Genomic DNA, 20,257 nt, shown 5'->3' with positions numbered 1-20,257 from the left:
CCAGTAGCTGGGTCAGACAGAACCTCTGGTGCCTCCAGTAGCTGGGTCAGACAGAACCTCTGGTGCCTCCAGTAGCTGGGTCAGACAGAACCTCTGGTGCCTCCAGTAGCTGGGTCAGACAGAACCTCTGGTGCCTCCAGTATCTGGGTCAGACAGAACCTCTGGTGCCTCCAGTATCTGGGTCAGACAGAACCTCTGGTGCCTCCAGTAGCTGGGTCAGACAGAACCTCTGGTTCCCTCCAGTAGCTGGGTCAGACAGAACCTCTGGTGCCTCCAGTATCTGGGTCAGACAGAACCTCCGGTGCCTCAACACATTATTTACCGTTCATGTTTATTGGTTACAACATCATCTAAAACAAACTGCAAACACATCCAACAAGTTGGTAGAGTCACAGGCTGCATGTTATCACTGCATGTTAGGAACAGGGGACCAAATCCTGAACCATGACTACTTTAATAATACTTTATTATTAATGTTATGACACCTTCAGATGGGGGGGGGGGTCTACATGCTTTCATTCCTCAACGGTAAAACACACGTGTAATTTTTTTATTTAATACATTTTTTTTTTTTTAAATGTAACCTTTATTTAACTAGGCAAACCAGTTAAGAACTAATTCTCATCGTCCTAACCCCCCCCCCCCCCCCCCCCCCCCCCCGGGCCAAATCCGGACGACGTTGGGCCAATTGTGCGCCGCTTTATGGGAAATCCAATCATAACCGGATGTGATTCAGCCTGGATTCGAACCAGGGACTGTAGTGATGCCTCTTGCACTGAGATGACTTGCCTAGCTAAATAAAGGTAAAAAAAAAAAAAAGCTGGAGTATAGAGCCAAATTAAACGTTTTAGCTTCACTGTCCAAATAAATACGTAGAGGAGTGTACATTATAACGCATATATTTAACCAATAAGGCCAGAGGGGGTGTGGTATATTTAACCAATAAGGTCTGAGGGGGTGTGGTATATTTAACCAATAAGGTCTGAGGGGGTGTGACACACACACACTCCTCTCTTTCTAACTAGTTCTGTCTTTATGTTGTTACAATCTCTCCCTCTTTCAAAAAAAAACCCTCAATGACATTCAGAACCTGTCTCCTCCCCCCGTAGATTTTGGTCTCAGTAACTGTGCAGGGATTCTGGGTTATTCAGACCCGTTCAGTACGCAGTGCGGGAGCCCAGCCTACGCTGCTCCAGAACTACTGTCCCGCAAGAAGTACGGACCCAAGGTGGACGTCTGGTCCATGTGAGTCCATAAACCATACACCTGACAGGTTTTATACATAAACCATATACACCTGACAGGTTTTATACACAAACCATACACCTGACAGGTTTTATACATAAACCATATACACCTGACAGGTTTTATACATAAACCATATACACCTGACAGATTTTATACATAAACCATATACACCTGACAGGTTTTATACATAAACCATATACACCTGACAGGTTTTATACATAAACCATATACACCTGACAGGTTTTATACATAAACCATATACACCTGACAGGTTTTATACATAAACCATATACACCTGACAGGTTTTATACATAAACCATATACACCTGACAGGTTTTATACACAAACCATATACACCTGACAGGTTTTATACATAAACCATATACACCTGACAGGTTTTATACATAAACCATACACCTGACAGGTTTTATACATAAACCATATACACCTGACAGGTTTTATACATAAACCATACAACTGACGGGTTTTATACATAAACCATACAACTGACAGGTTTTATACACAAACCATATACACCTGACAGGTTTTATACATAAACCATATACACCTGACAGGTTTTATACATAAACCATACAACTGACGGGTTTTATACATAAACCATACAACTGACAGGTTTTATACACAAACCATACAACTGACGTTTCCTGTCAACCGTTTACAACAAACACGTTTCCTGTCTACCGTTTACAACAAACACGTTTCCTGTCTACCGTTTACAACAAACACGTTTCCTGTCTACCGTTTACAACAAACACGTTTCCTGTCAACCGTTTACAACAAACACGTTTCCTGTCAACCGTTTACAACAAACACGTTTCCTGTCAACCGTTTACAACAAACACGTTTCCTGTCTACCGTTTACAACAAACACGTTTCCTGTCTACCGTTTACAACAAACACGTTTCCTGTCAACCGTTTACAACAAACACGTTTCCTGTCAACCGTTTACAACAAACACGTTTCCTGTCTACCGTTTACAACAAACACGTTTCCTGTCTACAGTTTACAACAAACACGTTTCATATCTACAGCTCATGTCATGGGTAATGTTCATTCACACACCGTATTTCTCTGTCAGAGTAAACACACTTCTAGACTGTAAACAGTAAAGACATCTAAACAAACTACGAGATCACTTCTCAACCAGTTAAGTTGAGAACTCATTTTTTTAATGACATGTCTTCGTGTCTGGGTGAGTGAGTGTTGTAGACGGGTGTGTAACATCCCTGTTTCCCTGACAGAGGAGTGAACATGTACGCCATGCTGACTGGCAGCCTCCCCTTCACGGTGGAGCCCTTCAGTCTCAGAGCTCTGCACCAGAAGATGGTGGACAAGGATATGAACCCTCTACCGCCCTCTCTCTCTACAGGTACACACAGAGACTAGCACACAGAGACTAGCACACAGAGACTAGCACACAGAGACTAGTACACAGAGACTAGCACACAGAGACTAGCACACAGAGACTAGCACACAGAGACTAGTACACAGAGACTAGCACACAGAGACTAGCACAAAGAGACTAGCACACAGAGACTAGCACACAGAGACTAGCACACAGAGACTAGTACACAGAGACTAGCACACAGAGACTAGCACACAGAGACTAGTACACAGAGACTAGCACACAGAGACTAGCACACAGAGACGAGCACACAGAGACGAGCGCACAGAGACGAGCACACAGAGACGAGCGCACAGAGACTAGCATACAGAGACTAGCACACAGAGACTAGCACACAGAGACTAGCACACAGAGACTAGTACACAGAGACTAGCACACAGAGACTAGCACACAGAGACTAGTACACAGAGACTAGCACACAGAGACTAGCACACAGAGACGAGCGCACAGAGACTAGCGCACAGAGACGAGCGCACAGAGACGAGCGCACAGAGACGAGCACACAGAGACTAGCACACAGAGACTAGCACACAGAGACTAGTACACAGAGACTAGCACACAGAGACTAGCACACAGAGACAAATGTACCAAAACTAGTGGCTGGCGGCTGTTTTGTTGTTTTTCGAATCCCATAATGTAGCTTTAACAAATTCTCACCCCCTTCCCTCTTTTTCCATCTCTCTCTCTCTTTCCATCTTTGTCTTTCCATCTCGCTCTCCATCTCTCTCTCTTTCATCTCTCCATCTCTATCTATCTATCTATCTATCTATCTATCTCTCTCCATCTTTTTCTCTCTCTCTCTTTCCATCTCTCTCTCCATCTTTCTCTCTCTCTCTTTCCATCTTTGTCTTTCCATCTCTCTCTCCATCTCTCTCTCTCTCCATCTCTCTCTCTCTCTTTCTCTCTCTCTCTCTCTCTCCACAGCGGCCATCTGTCTAATGAAGAAGCTGTTAGAACCAGATCCAGCTAAGAGACCCAACATCCACCAGGTCATGTCTGACTCCTGGCTTCAGCTGGCTAACGCTAACACTGGAGCACCCTACCTCAACAGGTACACACACACACACACACACACACACACACACACACACACACACACACACACACACACACACACACACACACACACACACACACACACACACACACACACACACACACACACACACACAGACACACACAGGTCAGCTGGCTAACGCTAACACTGGAGCACCCTACCTCAACAGGTACACACACACACACACACACACACACACACACAGACACACACAGGTCAGCTGGCTAACGCTAACACTGGAGCACCCTACCTCAACAGGTACACACACACACACACACACACACACACACAGACACACACAGGTCAGCTGGCTAACGCTAACACTGGAGCACCCTACCTCAACAGGTACACACACACACACACACACACACACACACACACACACACACACACACACACACACACACACACACACACACACACACACACACACACACACACACACAGACACGGGTCAGCTGGCTAACGCTAACACTGGAGCACCCTACCTCAACAGGTACACACACACACACACACACACACACACACACACACACACACACACACACACACACAGACACACACGGGTCAGCTGGTTAACCTCTGTCTGTCTCTCCAGGATCCACATTGAGGAGATCAACCACACGGTATTACTCCATATGACGGAGAGGATGGGCTATAAACACAGCGAGGTGCTGAGCGCCGTGCTCACCAACAGAGCATGTCACACCCTGGCCGTCTACTTCCTGCTCAACAACAAGATGAAGAGGCTCTCCAAGGAGTACAGGGTAGGTCGGGGGTAAACAACACCATGGCAACCATGGAACTCAGGATGACAACATCATGTCACTGAGGCACCAGAGGTTCTGTCTGACCCAGCTAGGTTCTAACACACAACACATGGAGTACAGGCTAGGTTAGGGTAAACAACACCATGGAGTACAGGCTAGGTTAGGGTAAACAACACCATGGAGTACAGGCTAGGTTAGGGTAAACAACACCATGGATTACAGGCTAGGTTAGGGTAAACAATACCATGGAGTACAGGCTAGGTTAGGGTAAACAACACCATGGAGTACAGGCTAGGTTAGGGTAAACAACACCATGGAGTACAGGCTAGGTTAGGGTAAACAACACCATGACAGTACAGGCTAGGTTAGGGTAAACAACACCATGGAGTACAGGCTAGGTTAGGGTAAACAACACCATGGATTACAGGCTAGGTTAGGGTAAACAACACCATGGATTACAGGCTAGGTTAGGGTAAACAACACCATGACAGTACAGGCTAGGTTAGGGTAAACAACACCATGGAGTACAGGCTAGGTTAGGGTAAACAACACCATGGAGTACAGGCTAGGTTAGGGTAAACAACACCATGGAGTACAGGCTAGGTTAGGGTAAACAACACCATGACAGTACAGGCTAGGTTAGGGTAAACAACACCATGGAGTACAGGCTAGGTTAGGGTAAACAACACCATGGAGTACAGGCTAGGTTAGGGTAAACAACACCATGACAGTACAGGCTAGGTTAGGGTAAACAACACCATGACAGTACAGGCTAGGTTAGGGTAAACAACACCATGGAGTACAGGCTAGGTTAGGGTAAACAACACCATGACAGTACAGGCTAGGTTAGGGTAAACAACACCATGGAGTACAGGCTAGGTTAGGGTAAACAACACCATGACAGTACAGGCTAGGTTAGGGTAAACAACACCATGACAGTACAGGCTAGGTTAGGGTAAACAACACCATGGAGTACAGGCTAGGTTAGGGTAAACAACACCATGGAGTACAGGCTAGGTTAGGGTAAACAACACCATGGAGTACAGGCTAGGTTAGAGTAAACAACACCATGACAGTACAGGCTAGGTTAGGGTAAACAACACCATGGAGTACAGGCTAGGTTAGGGTAAACAACACCATGGAGTACAGGCTAGGTTAGGGTAAACACCACCATGACAGTACAGGCTAGGTTAGGGTAAACAACACCATGGAGTACAGGCTAGGTTAGGGTAAACAACACCATGACAGTACAGGCTAGGTTAGGGTAAACAACACCATGACAGTACAGGCTAGGTTAGGGTAAACAACACCATGACAGTACAGGCTAGGTTAGGGTAAACAACACCATGGAGTACAGGCTAGGTTAGGGTAAACAACACCATGGAGTACAGGCTAGGTTAGGGTAAACAACACCATGGAGTACAGGCTAGGTTAGGGTAAACAACACCATGACAGTACAGGCTAGGTTAGGGTAAACAACACCATGGAGTACAGGCTAGGTTAGGGTAAACAACACCATGGAGTACAGGCTAGGTTAGGGTAAACAACACCATGGAGTACAGGCTAGGTTAGGGTAAACAACACCATGACAGTACAGGCTAGGTTAGGGTAAACAACACCATGACAGTACAGGCTAGGTTAGGGTAAACAACACCATGGAGTACAGGCTAGGTTAGGGTAAACAACACCATGGAGTACAGGCTAGGTTAGGGTAAACAACACCATGGAGTACAGGCTAGGTTAGGGTAAACAACACCATGGAGTACAGGCTAGGTTAGGGTAAACAACACCATGACAGTACAGGCTAGGTTAGGGTAAACAACACCATGGAGTACAGGCTAGGTTAGGGTAAACAACACCATGACAGTACAGGCTAGGTTAGGGTAAACAACACCATGGAGTACAGGCTAGGTTAGGGTAAACAACACCATGGAGTACAGGCTAGGTTAGGGTAAACAACACCATGACAGTACAGGCTAGGTTAGGGTAAACAACACCATGGAGTACAGGCTAGGTTAGAGTAAACAACACCATGGAGTACAGGCTAGGTTAGGGTAAACAACACCATGGAGTACAGGCTAGGTTAGGGTAAACAACACCATGACAGTACAGGCTAGGTTAGGGTAAACAACACCATGACAGTACAGGCTAGGTTAGGGTAAACAACACCATGACAGTACAGGCTAGGTTAGGGTAAACAACACCATGACAGTACAGGCTAGGTTAGGGTAAACAACACCATGGAGTACAGGCTAGGTTAGGGTAAACAACACCATGGAGTACAGGCTAGGTTAGGGTAAACAACACCATGGAGTACAGGCTAGGTTAGGGTAAACAACACCATGACAGTACAGGCTAGGTTAGGGTAAACAACACCATGGAGTACAGGCTAGGTTAGGGTAAACAACACCATGGAGTACAGGCTAGGTTAGGGTAAACAACACCATGGAGTACAGGCTAGGTTAGGGTAAACAACACCATGACAGTACAGGCTAGGTTAGGGTAAACAACACCATGACAGTACAGGCTAGGTTAGGGTAAACAACACCATGGAGTACAGGCTAGGTTAGGGTAAACAACACCATGGAGTACAGGCTAGGTTAGGGTAAACAACACCATGGAGTACAGGCTAGGTTAGGGTAAACAACACCATGGAGTACAGGCTAGGTTAGGGTAAACAACACCATGACAGTACAGGCTAGGTTAGGGTAAACAACACCATGGAGTACAGGCTAGGTTAGGGTAAACAACACCATGACAGTACAGGCTAGGTTAGGGTAAACAACACCATGGAGTACAGGCTAGGTTAGGGTAAACAACACCATGGAGTACAGGCTAGGTTAGGGTAAACAACACCATGACAGTACAGGCTAGGTTAGGGTAAACAACACCATGGAGTACAGGCTAGGTTAGAGTAAACAACACCATGGAGTACAGGCTAGGTTAGGGTAAACAACACCATGGAGTACAGGCTAGGTTAGGGTAAACAACACCATGGAGTACAGGCTAGGTTAGGGTAAACAACACCATGACAGTACAGGCTAGGTTAGGGTAAACAACACCATGGAGTACAGGCTAGGTTAGGGTAAACAACACCATGGAGTACAGGCTAGGTTAGGGTAAACAACACCATGACAGTACAGGCTAGGTTAGGGTAAACAACACCATGGAGTACAGGCTAGGTTAGCCCTGCACTTTCACTGGCTGTTGTCATATCGATTCCGTTACAGGGATTGCAGCCATATGAATTAAACCACCTGTTAATAACAGGAACTTACTATAATGATATTCTCTGCACGAAAAGCAGTAGGCATAACTCTAGAGTAATGCTTGAAAGCAGTATGCATAACTCTAGAGTAATGCTTGAAAGCAGTATGCATAACTCTAGAGTAATGCTTGAAAAGCAGTAGGCATAACTCTAGGGTAATGCTTGAAAGCAGTAGGCATAACTCTAGAGTAATGCTTGAAAAGCAGTAGGCATAACTCTAGAGTAATGCTTGAAAAGCAGTAGGCATAACTCTAGAGTAATGCTTGAAAAGCAGTAGGCATAACTCTAGAGTAATGCTTGAAAAGCAGTAGGCATAACTCTAGAGTAATGCTTGAATGCAGTAGGCATAACTCTAGAGTAATGCTTGAAAAGCAGTAGGCATAACTCTGGAGTAATGCTTGAAAAGCAGTAGGCATAACTCTAGAGTAATGCTTGAAAGCAGTAGGCATAACTCTAGAGTAATGCTTGAATGCAGTAGGCATAACTCTGGAGTAATGCTTGAATGCAGTAGGCATAACTCTAGAGTAATGCTTGAAAGCAGTAGGCATAACTCTAGAGTAATGCTTGAAAAGCAGTAGGCATAACTCTAGAGTAATGCTTGAAAAGCAGTAGGCATAACTCTAGAGTAATGCTTGAAAAGCAGTAGGCATAACTCTAGAGTAATGCTTGAAAAGCAGTAGGCATAACTCTAGAGTAATGCTTGAAAAGCAGTAGGCATAACTCTAGAGTAATGCTTGAAAAGCAGTAGGCATAACTCTAGAGTAATGCTTGAAAGCAGTAGGCATAACTCTAGAGTAATGCTTGAAAAGCAGTAGGCATAACTCTAGGGTAATGCTTGAAAGCAGTAGGCATAACTCTAGAGTAATGCTTGAATGCAGTAGGCATAACTCTAGAGTAATGCTTGAAAGCAGTAGGCATAACTCTAGAGTAATGCTTGAAAGCAGTAGGCATAACTCTAGAGTAATGCTTGAAAGCAGTAGGCATAACTCTAGAGTAATGCTTGAAAAGCAGTAGGCATAACTCTAGAGTAATGCTTGAATGCAGTAGGCATAACTCTAGAGTAATGCTTGAAAGCAGTAGGCATAACTCTAGAGTAATGCTTGAAAAGCAGTAGGCATAACTCTAGAGTAATGCTTGAAAAGCAGTAGGCATAACTCTAGAGTAATGCTTGAAAAGCAGTAGGCATAACTCTAGAGTAATGCTTGAATGCAGTAGGCATAACTCTAGAGTAATGCTTGAAAAGCAGTAGGCATAACTCTAGAGTAATGCTTGAAAAGCAGTAGGCATAACTCTAGAGTAATGCTTGAAAGCAGTAGGCATAACTCTAGAGTAATGCTTGAAAAGCAGTAGGCATAACTCTGGAGTAATGCTTGAAAAGCAGTAGGCATAACTCTAGAGTAATGCTTGAATGCAGTAGGCATAACTCTAGAGTAATGCTTGAAAGCAGTAGGCATAACTCTGGAGTAATGCTTGAAAAGCAGTAGGCATAACTCTGGAGTAATGCTTGAAAAGCAGTAGGCATAACTCTAGAGTAATGCTTGAATGCAGTAGGCATAACTCTAGAGTAATGCTTGAAAAGCAGTAGGCATAACTCTAGAGTAATGCTTGAAATGCAGTAGGCATAACTCTAGAGTAATGCTTGAATGCAGTAGGCATAACTCTAGAGTAATGCTTGAATGCAGTAGGCATAACTCTAGAGTAATGCTTGAATGCAGTAGGCATAACTCTAGAGTAATGCTTGAAAAGCAGTAGGCATAACTCTAGAGTAATGCTTGAAAGCAGTAGGCATAACTCTAGAGTAATGCTTGAAAGCAGTAGGCATAACTCTGGAGTAATGCTTGAAAAGCAGTAGGCATAACTCTAGAGTAATGCTTGAAAGCAGTAGGCATAACTCTAGAGTAATGCTTGAAAGCAGTAGGCATAACTCTAGAGTAATGCTTGAAAGCAGTAGGCATAACTCTAGAGTAATGCTTGAAAGCAGTAGGCATAACTCTAGAGTAATGCTTGAAAGCAGTAGGCATAACTCTAGAGTAATGCTTGAATGCAGTAGGCATAACTCTGGAGTAATGCTTGAAAGCAGTAGGCATAACTCTGGAGTAATGCTTGAAAGCAGTAGGCATAACTCTAGAGTAATGCTTGAAAGCAGTAGGCATAACTCTAGAGTAATGCTTGAAAAGCAGTAGGCATAACTCTAGAGTAATGCTTGAAAGCAGTAGGCATAACTCTAGAGTAATGCTTGAAAAGCAGTAGGCATAACTCTAGAGTAATGCTTGAAAAGCAGTAGGCATAACTCTAGAGTAATGCTTGAATGCAGTAGGCATAACTCTAGAGTAATGCTTGAAAAGCAGTAGGCATAACTCTAGAGTAATGCTTGAATGCAGTAGGCATAACTCTAGAGTAATGCTTGAATGCAGTAGGCATAACTCTGGAGTAATGCTTGAATGCAGTAGGCATAACTCTAGAGTAATGCTTGAAAGCAGTAGGCATAACTCTAGAGTAATGCTTGAAAAGCAGTAGGCATAACTCTAGAGTAATGCTTGAAAAGCAGTAGGCATAACTCTAGAGTAATGCTTGAAAAGCAGTAGGCATAACTCTAGAGTAATGCTTGAATGCAGTAGGCATAACTCTAGAGTAATGCTTGAAAAGCAGTAGGCATAACTCTAGAGTAATGCTTGAAAAGCAGTAGGCATAACTCTAGAGTAATGCTTGAAAGCAGTAGGCATAACTCTAGAGTAATGCTTGAAAAGCAGTAGGCATAACTCTGGAGTAATGCTTGAAAAGCAGTAGGCATAACTCTAGAGTAATGCTTGAATGCAGTAGGCATAACTCTAGAGTAATGCTTGAAAGCAGTAGGCATAACTCTGGAGTAATGCTTGAAAAGCAGTAGGCATAACTCTGGAGTAATGCTTGAAAAGCAGTAGGCATAACTCTAGAGTAATGCTTGAATGCAGTAGGCATAACTCTAGAGTAATGCTTGAAAAGCAGTAGGCATAACTCTAGAGTAATGCTTGAAATGCAGTAGGCATAACTCTAGAGTAATGCTTGAATGCAGTAGGCATAACTCTAGAGTAATGCTTGAATGCAGTAGGCATAACTCTAGAGTAATGCTTGAATGCAGTAGGCATAACTCTAGAGTAATGCTTGAAAAGCAGTAGGCATAACTCTAGAGTAATGCTTGAAAGCAGTAGGCATAACTCTAGAGTAATGCTTGAAAGCAGTAGGCATAACTCTGGAGTAATGCTTGAAAAGCAGTAGGCATAACTCTAGAGTAATGCTTGAAAGCAGTAGGCATAACTCTAGAGTAATGCTTGAAAGCAGTAGGCATAACTCTAGAGTAATGCTTGAAAGCAGTAGGCATAACTCTAGAGTAATGCTTGAAAGCAGTAGGCATAACTCTAGAGTAATGCTTGAAAGCAGTAGGCATAACTCTAGAGTAATGCTTGAATGCAGTAGGCATAACTCTGGAGTAATGCTTGAAAGCAGTAGGCATAACTCTGGAGTAATGCTTGAAAGCAGTAGGCATAACTCTAGAGTAATGCTTGAAAGCAGTAGGCATAACTCTAGAGTAATGCTTGAAAAGCAGTAGGCATAACTCTAGAGTAATGCTTGAAAGCAGTAGGCATAACTCTAGAGTAATGCTTGAAAAGCAGTAGGCATAACTCTAGAGTAATGCTTGAAAAGCAGTAGGCATAACTCTAGAGTAATGCTTGAATGCAGTAGGCATAACTCTAGAGTAATGCTTGAAAAGCAGTAGGCATAACTCTAGAGTAATGCTTGAATGCAGTAGGCATAACTCTAGAGTAATGCTTGAATGCAGTAGGCATAACTCTGGAGTAATGCTTGAATGCAGTAGGCATAACTCTAGAGTAATGCTTGAAAGCAGTAGGCATAACTCTGGAGTAATGCTTGAAAAGCAGTAGGCATAACTCTAGAGTAATGCTTGAAAGCAGTAGGCATAACTCTAGAGTAATGCTTGAAAGCAGTAGGCATAACTCTAGAGTAATGCTTGAAAGCAGTAGGCATAACTCTAGAGTAATGCTTGAAAGCAGTAGGCATAACTCTAGAGTAATGCTTGAAAGCAGTAGGCATAACTCTAGAGTAATGCTTGAAAAGCAGTAGGCATAACTCTAGAGTAATGCTTGAAAGCAGTATGCATAACTCTAGAGTAATGCTTGAAAAGCAGTAGGCATAACTCTAGGGTAATGCTTGAAAGCAGTAGGCATAACTCTAGAGTAATGCTTGAAAAGCAGTAGGCATAACTCTAGAGTAATGCTTGAAAAGCAGTAGGCATAACTCTAGAGTAATGCTTGAAAAGCAGTAGGCATAACTCTAGAGTAATGCTTGAAAAGCAGTAGGCATAACTCTAGAGTAATGCTTGAAAAGCAGTAGGCATAACTCTAGAGTAATGCTTGAAAAGCAGTAGGCATAACTCTAGAGTAATGCTTGAAAGCAGTAGGCATAACTCTAGAGTAATGCTTGAAAAGCAGTAGGCATAACTCTAGGGTAATGCTTGAAAGCAGTAGGCATAACTCTAGAGTAATGCTTGAATGCAGTAGGCATAACTCTAGAGTAATGCTTGAAAGCAGTAGGCATAACTCTAGAGTAATGCTTGAAAGCAGTAGGCATAACTCTAGAGTAATGCTTGAAAGCAGTAGGCATAACTCTAGAGTAATGCTTGAAAAGCAGTAGGCATAACTCTAGAGTAATGCTTGAATGCAGTAGGCATAACTCTAGAGTAATGCTTGAAAGCAGTAGGCATAACTCTAGAGTAATGCTTGAAAAGCAGTAGGCATAACTCTAGAGTAATGCTTGAAAAGCAGTAGGCATAACTCTAGAGTAATGCTTGAAAAGCAGTAGGCATAACTCTAGAGTAATGCTTGAATGCAGTAGGCATAACTCTAGAGTAATGCTTGAAAAGCAGTAGGCATAACTCTAGAGTAATGCTTGAAAAGCAGTAGGCATAACTCTAGAGTAATGCTTGAAAGCAGTAGGCATAACTCTAGAGTAATGCTTGAAAAGCAGTAGGCATAACTCTGGAGTAATGCTTGAAAAGCAGTAGGCATAACTCTAGAGTAATGCTTGAATGCAGTAGGCATAACTCTAGAGTAATGCTTGAAAGCAGTAGGCATAACTCTGGAGTAATGCTTGAAAAGCAGTAGGCATAACTCTGGAGTAATGCTTGAAAAGCAGTAGGCATAACTCTAGAGTAATGCTTGAATGCAGTAGGCATAACTCTAGAGTAATGCTTGAAAAGCAGTAGGCATAACTCTAGAGTAATGCTTGAAATGCAGTAGGCATAACTCTAGAGTAATGCTTGAATGCAGTAGGCATAACTCTAGAGTAATGCTTGAATGCAGTAGGCATAACTCTAGAGTAATGCTTGAATGCAGTAGGCATAACTCTAGAGTAATGCTTGAATGCAGTAGGCATAACTCTAGAGTAATGCTTGAAAAGCAGTAGGCATAACTCTAGAGTAATGCTTGAAAAGCAGTAGGCATAACTCTAGAGTAATGCTTGAATGCAGTAGGCATAACTCTAGAGTAATGCTTGAAAAGCAGTAGGCATAACTCTAGAGTAATGCTTGAATGCAGTAGGCATAACTCTGGAGTAATGCTTGAAAAGCAGTAGGCATAACTCTAGAGTAATGCTTGAATGCAGTAGGCATAACTCTGGAGTAATGCTTGAAAAGCAGTAGGCATAACTCTAGAGTAATGCTTGAATGCAGTAGGCATAACTCTGGAGTAATGCTTGAAAAGCAGTAGGCATAACTCTAGAGTAATGCTTGAAAAGCAGTAGGCATAACTCTAGAGTAATGCTTGAAAGCAGTAGGCATAACTCTAGAGTAATGCTTGAAAGCAGTAGGCATAACTCTAGAGTAATGCTTGAATGCAGTAGGCATAACTCTAGAGTAATGCTTGAATGACGTTGTAGTAATGTTTTGATAACGGTGTAACAACAATGTAAAGTAAGTCTGGTCAGAGCCAGAATGGCTCATAGGGCAGGAGCCGATCTCCTGTTTCTGTAGCGTCAGGAAGTTTGATGTCCTCCAGAAGGTGTACCAGGTTGTATAAACATTGTAATACCGTCTCTGTGTTTCAGGAGAAGGTGTACCAGGTTGTAATACCGTCTCTGTCCTCCAGGAGAAGGTGTACCAGGTTGTAATACCGTCTCTGTCCTCCAGGAGAAGGTGTACCAGGTTGTAATACCGTCTCTGTGTTTCAGGAGAAGGTGTACCAGGTTGTAATACCGTCTCTGTGTTTCAGGAGAAGGTGTACCAGGTTGTAATACCGTCTCTGTCCTCCAGGAGAAGGTGTACCAGGTTGTAATACCGTCTCTGTCCTCCAGGAGAAGGTGTACCAGGTTGTATAAACATTGTAATACCGTCTCTGTCCTCCAGGAGAAGGTGTTTCAGGAGAAGGAGAAGAAGACAGAGAAGAATGAATACTTCCAAACCCAGTGGAGGAAACACGTAGAGAAGGTCACCATTCCTCCTAAACAGACTCCTGTCTACCTGGCCTACAGCAAGGGGCCTAGCAAGGAGAAGAAGCACAGGAATGGTGAGACCAGAGAGAGACACACAGGCTGGAGCACTGACTGCTATCAACAACAATGGCTGATGCCACCCCTCCATCCCAAACCTCCACCCCTCCATCCCTCCACCCCAAGCCCCGTCCCTCTATCTCAAACCTCCACCCCATCCCTCTACCCCAAACCTCCACCCCATCCCTCCACCCCAAACCCCCATCCCTCCATCCCAAACCTCCACCCCATCCCTCCACCCCAAACCTCCACCCCTCCACCCCAAACCCCCATCCCTCCATCCCAAACCTCCACCCCATCCCTCCACCCCAAACCCCCATCCCTCCATCCCAAACCTCCACCCCCATCCCTCCACCCCATCTCTCCATCCCCATAAGACAGGTGACACCACAAGCTTACACACACACAGCCAACATTGTCCTGAGTCTGCCTTGGAACGGGCCTGAATCTGCCTTGGGATGGGCCTGAGTCTGCCTTGGAACGGGCCTGAGTCTGCCTTGGAACGGGCCTGAGTCTGCCTTGGGATGGGCCTGAGTCTGCCTTGGAACGGGCCTGAGTCTGCCTTGGAACGGGCCTGAGTCTGCCTTGGGATGGGCCTGAGTCTGCCTTGGAGTGGGCCTGAGTCTGCCTTGGAATGGGCCTGAGTCTGCCTTGGAACGGGCCTGAGTCTGCCTTGGAACGGGCCTGAGTCTGCCTTGGAACGGGCCTGAGTCTGCCTTGGAACGGGCCTGAGTCTGCCTTGGAATGGGCCTGAGTCTGCCTTGGAATGGGCCTGAATCTGCCTTGGAACGGGCCTGAGTCTGCCTTGGAACGAGCCTGAGTCTGCCTTGGAACGGGCCTGAGTCTGCCTCGGAACGGGCCTGAGTCTGCCTCGGAAAGGGCCTGAGTCTGCCTCGGAGTGGGCCTGAGTCTGCCTTGGGATGGGCCTGAGTCTGCCTTGGATTGGGCCTGAGTCTGCCTTGGAACGGGCCTGAGTCTGCCTTGGAACGGGCCTGAGTCTGCCTTGGCATGGGCCTGAGTCTGCCTTGGCATGGGCCTGAGTCTGCCTTGGCATGGGCCTGAGTCTGCCTTGGAAAGGGCCTGAGTCTGCCTTGGAACGAGCCTGAGTCTGCCTTGGAACGAGCCTGAGTCTGCCTTGGAACGGGCCTGAGTCTGCCTCGGAATGAACCTGAGTCTGCCTCGGAATGAGCCTGAGTCTGCCTCGGAAAGGGCCTTAGTCTGCCTCGGAACGGGCCTGAGTCTGCCTTGGAACGAGCCTGAGTCTGCCTTGGAACGGGCCTGAGTCTGCCTTGGGATGGGCCTGAGTCTGCCTTGGGATGGGCCTGAGTCTGCCTTGGAACGGGCCTGAGTCAGCCTTGGAACGGGCCTGAGTCTGCCTTGGAACGGGCCTGAGTCTGCCTTGGAGCGGGCCTGAGTCTGCCTTGGAGTGGGCCTGAGTCTGCCTTGGGATGGGCCTGAGTCTGCCTTGGGATGGGCCTGAGTCTGCCTTGGGATGGGCCTGAGTCTGCCTTGGAGTGGGCCTGAGTCTGCCTTGGGATAGGCCTGAGTCTGCCTTGGGATAGGCCTGAGTCTGCCTTGGGATAGGCCTGAGTCTGCCTTGGGATAGGCCTGAGTCTGCCTTGGAATAGGCCTGAGTCTGCCTTGGAATGGGCCCTTGGCGTGTATGTTATGGCCTCTTGTGCCTTGTGAAAGTCTACACCCCATCACACAGCCTTACAATTACATCTATAAAGGGATTAAATGAAATGGTTTTCCTACCGATCGACTCTACATTTACAAAATGAAAGAAAAATTCTAGAAATGTTTCCAAATTAATATCAAATTTAAAAAATGAAGATGAATTGATTGCATATGTCTTCACCCCCCTGAGGTAATAACTGATGGAAACACCTTTGGCAGCCATTACAGCTGTGAATCATTTGGAAAACGATTCTACCAACCTGAATCAACTCTTAGGGGAACATATATCTATTGTTTTTCTTAAAATTGCTCAAGTATTGTGGTGGCAGCATCATGTTATGGGCATGCTTGTCACCCGCAGGGACTGGGGAGTTTGTCAGGATCAAAATAAATATAAAAGGAGGGAAGTCTGGGTAAAAAGTTAGAGGAAAACCCACCTCAGTCAACTGAACATCCAACCCTGAGATAGTTTTGTTATTCAGGGAGACATTTACACACATTTTCATGCCAAAGACACTCCAGAATGGCTTTCCAAGAGGTGATGAGTGGTCCATTCTCACGGACGTGTTCCTGAGTGGTCCAATCTCACGGACGTGTTCCTGAGTGGTCCAGACTCACGGACGTGTTCCTGACTGGTCCAGACTCACGGACGTGTTCCTGAGTGGTCCAGTCTCACGGACGTGTTCCTGAGTGTTCCAGTCTCACGGACGTGTTCCTGAGTGTTCCAGTCTCACGGACGTGTTCCTGAGTGGTCCAGACTCACGGACGTGTTCCTGAGTGGTCCAGACTCACAGACGTGTTCCAGTATCACGGACGTGTTCCTGAGTGTTCCAGACTCACGGACGTGTTCCTGAGTGTTCCAGACTCACGGACGTGTTCCTGAGTGTTCCAGACTCACGGACGTGTTCCTGAGTGTTCCAGACTCACAGACGTGTTCCTGAGTGGTCCAGACTCACAGACGTGTTCCTGAGTGGTCCAGACTCACGGACGTGTTCCTGACTGGTCCAGACTCACGGACGTGTTCCTGAGTGGTCCAGTCTCACGGACGTGTTCCTGAGTGGTCCAGACTCACAGACGTGTTCCTGAGTGTTCCAGACTCACAGACGTGTTCCTGAGTGTTCCAGACTCACGGACGTGTTCCTGAGTGTTCCAGACTCACAGACGTGTTCCTGAGTGTTCCAGACTCACAGACGTGTTCCTGAGTGTTCCAGACTCACAGACGTGTTCCTGAGTGGTCCAGACTCACGGACGTGTTCCAGACTCACGGACGTGTTCCTGAGTGGTCCAGACTCACGGACGTGTTCCTGACTGGTCCAGACTCACAGACGTGTTCCTGAGTGGTCCAGACTCACGGACGTGCTCCAGACTCACGGACGTGTTCCTGAGTGGTCCAGACTCACGGACGTGTTCCTGAGTGGTCCAGACTCACGGACGTGTTCCAGACTCACGGACGTGTTCCTGACTGGTCCAGACTCACAGACGTGTTCCTGAGTGGTCCAGACTCACGGACGTGTTCCTGAGTGGTCCAGTCTCACGGACGTGTTCCTGAGTGGTCCAGTCTCACGGACGTGTTCCTGAGTGGTCCAGACTCACGGACGTGTTCCTGAGTGGTCCAGACTCACGGACGTGTTCCAGACTCACGGACGTGTTCCAGACTCACGGATGTGTTCCAGACTCACGGACGTGTTCCTGAGTGGTCCAGACTCACGGACGTGTTCCTGAGTGGTCCAGACTCACGGACTGATTGGTTTTATTTTAGGGTAAAAAGACCACCATTGTGTGGATACATGTCAGCCCAGAAGGTAACACTTTTCTCTCTCCTCTTCCTCATCTCTCTCAGGTCTGCTGCGAGCGGTAACGGGTAACTTCCACCGTGCCTCTCCTCTCGCCCCGTCCGGCACCGTTGCCTCGTCGTCCATGGAATACCTAGAGATCCACCCCCTCTTCCCCTGCACTTCACAGCCAACCAGGCACCTAGAAACCCTCCAGGCAGCCAATACCAGCCCAGACCACATCCCCGCCCCCCCGGCTCCTTCTCCAATCGGCATGCACTCCTACGACTCCCTCGCCAAAGCTGAGACATTCGACGACGTTGTGGTCCCCGCCTCGGCCACACCCTGGTACAAACTGACCAATGGGACCTTCTCTCCTCCGCGACACGTCTCGGCCTTCCACCCTGATTCGTCCTACCTTAAAAAAGCGACTATCCCCAGCCCCCCCGTCCTCATCGTCAACCCCCAGCCCAAAAAGTCCTCCTCTAACTCGGGTGACAACCCCCCTAGTATCTTCGGCAGCCCCCTGGGGGGCTCAGCCTTCAGTCCCCTCAACCCGTCATCTGCGTTCAGTCCTCCGTCCATCGGGGGCAGCGTTGAGCCAGACAGCCCCCAGCACAGTAAGTTCCCTTCTATGGGCATCGGTCAGATCCTGAAGAAGAAGGTTCCCTTCCAGCCGTTCAGTTTCAGGGCGGAGCAGGCGGTGGAGGAGGAGCTGGTGTCTCCGCCCCCTTACCACATGCAGACGCTGCTCTGCGCCTCCGGGGCGCTCAAGACCCTCTGCTGAAGCATTGTGGGTAGCGGTACGAAGATGAAGGAAGACCATCTGTAGGGTGTGGCTCTGGTCCAAAGTATGAAACGAGGGGAGAGGGTGTGGTCGTTTTGAGAGAGTTTGGATCTCACTCCTTGGAACTCGTCCTCTGCTGAGGCAGTCGCCATGACGACACTACGACTCTAGAGACCCTCTTGGTGTTAGAGAGACTATTGCGATAATAGAAATTAATGCATTAAACATTAAAGACATAGAGAAAGACTAAAGTGGATAAAATGCCACTTTGTCAACGAGTGTTTCGGCTGACGAAAGGCCTTTGTTGTGACACCGGTGACTGGAACGCGTGACCGACCAAGCTCCACAGTGTTACCTGTCATTGTTGTATATTGTGTTGTGAGAGAGCTGAGTGACACACACAGAGAGAGAGGGAGAGCTGAGTGACTGAGTGACACACACAGAGAGAGAGGGAGAGCTGAGTGACTGAGTGACACACACAGAGAGAGAGGGAGAGCTGAGTGACTGAGTGACACACACAGAGAGAGAGGGAGAGCTGAGTGACTGAGTGACACACACAGAGAGAGAGGGAGAGCTGAGTGACACACACACACAGAGAGCTGAGTCACATACACAGAGAGAGAGAGAGAGCTGAGTCTCTCACACACACACACACACACACACACACACACACACACACACACACACACACACACACACACACACACACACAGAGAGAGAGAGCTGAGTGACACACACACACACACACAGAGAGAGAGAGAGCTGAGTCACACACACACACAGAGAGAGAGAGAGAGAGCTGAGTCACACACAGAGAGAGAGAGAGCTGAGTGATTCATGTCATGTTAAGTAAAAGTGACTGTAGTCTGTGCTGTAATAGTACTATATATGTGTGTTCTGCCGGTATTGTCGGTATTGCCGGTATTGCCAAGGTGTTCTGAACAAATGTAAACGGTGGTAGTGAAGTACGTTTCTTGTAAATACTACATGTTCCAATGCTGGACTCTAGTGTAAAATTCACTAAGATGTGACATTCATATATTCACCCTATTGGACTAACTAATGCTTCCATGTACTGTACACAAGGCTTTTCACTGTTGAGGTGGGTCTTTCATACACAAGGCTTATCACTGTTGAGGTGGGTCTTTCATACACAAGGCTTATCACTGTTGAGGTGGGTCTTTCATACCTGGCCAAATCTGCATGCAAAACCGTTTTAATATGTAAATGTGTTTGTAAACAAGAAATGTCTTTGTAAATCTTTTGTTGTTGTTGTCAATATTGCTATTGATTCGGACTGATTTGAGTCACGTTCTTTAGTAAGCTTTTGTATTTTTTTTATTTATTTTGAGTGTCGAGAGATTTTTTATGATGCCTTATGAAATATTTTAAACATTTATACTAAATCCATGATGTCTCTGTCTGCTTCTTCTATGCCACATGATCCTTGTCTGGGGGCTTGTCAGTACACACGCTGTGTGTCTGTCTGTCTGTCTGTCTGTCTGTCTGTCTGTCTGTCTGTCTCTGTCTGTCTCTGTCTGTCTCTGTCTGTCTCTCTGTGTGTGTGTCTCTCTGCGTGTGTGTCTGTCTGTGTGTGTGTCTGTCTGTCTGTCTGTCTGTCTGTCTGTCTGTCTGTCTGTCTGTCTGTCTGTCTGTCTGTCTGTCTGTGTGTGTGTGTGTGTGTGTGTGTGTGTGTGTGTGTGTGTGTA

The 20,257-nt window shown here is 46.2% G+C and overlaps 1 protein-coding gene across 2 annotated transcripts in view; it reads left to right on the top strand.

Moving 5' to 3' along the window:
* Positions 1 to 19,958, top strand: part of LOC129867898 (hormonally up-regulated neu tumor-associated kinase homolog A-like) — a 47,469-nt gene extending 27,511 nt beyond the window's left edge. The window contains exons 5-11 of one of the 2 annotated variants that reach the window (XR_008761688.1): positions 1,110 to 1,245; positions 2,511 to 2,638; positions 3,599 to 3,725; positions 4,330 to 4,498; positions 14,167 to 14,326; positions 17,830 to 19,650; positions 19,723 to 19,958. Coding sequence is in view for 1 of the 2 variants with exons in the window: in XM_055941371.1 (XP_055797346.1) it covers positions 1,110 to 1,245; positions 2,511 to 2,638; positions 3,599 to 3,725; positions 4,330 to 4,498; positions 14,167 to 14,326; positions 17,830 to 18,548 (1,439 nt within the window). In the remaining variant the exon portion in view is untranslated. Of the gene's footprint in view, positions 1 to 1,109; positions 1,246 to 2,510; positions 2,639 to 3,598; positions 3,726 to 4,329; positions 4,499 to 14,166; positions 14,327 to 17,829 lie in introns of both variants that reach the window. The other variant, XM_055941371.1, reaches the window with a different exon arrangement.
* The last annotated feature ends 299 nt before the right edge of the window (positions 19,959 to 20,257 follow it).

The sequence above is a fragment of the Salvelinus fontinalis genome, chromosome 13, assembly GCF_029448725.1.
Source record: "Salvelinus fontinalis isolate EN_2023a chromosome 13, ASM2944872v1, whole genome shotgun sequence".
NCBI classification, from domain to species: Eukaryota; Metazoa; Chordata; class Actinopteri; order Salmoniformes; family Salmonidae; genus Salvelinus; species Salvelinus fontinalis.
The sequence above is the reverse complement of the archived record's forward strand: the minus strand, read 5'-3'. Positions and strand labels throughout refer to the sequence as shown.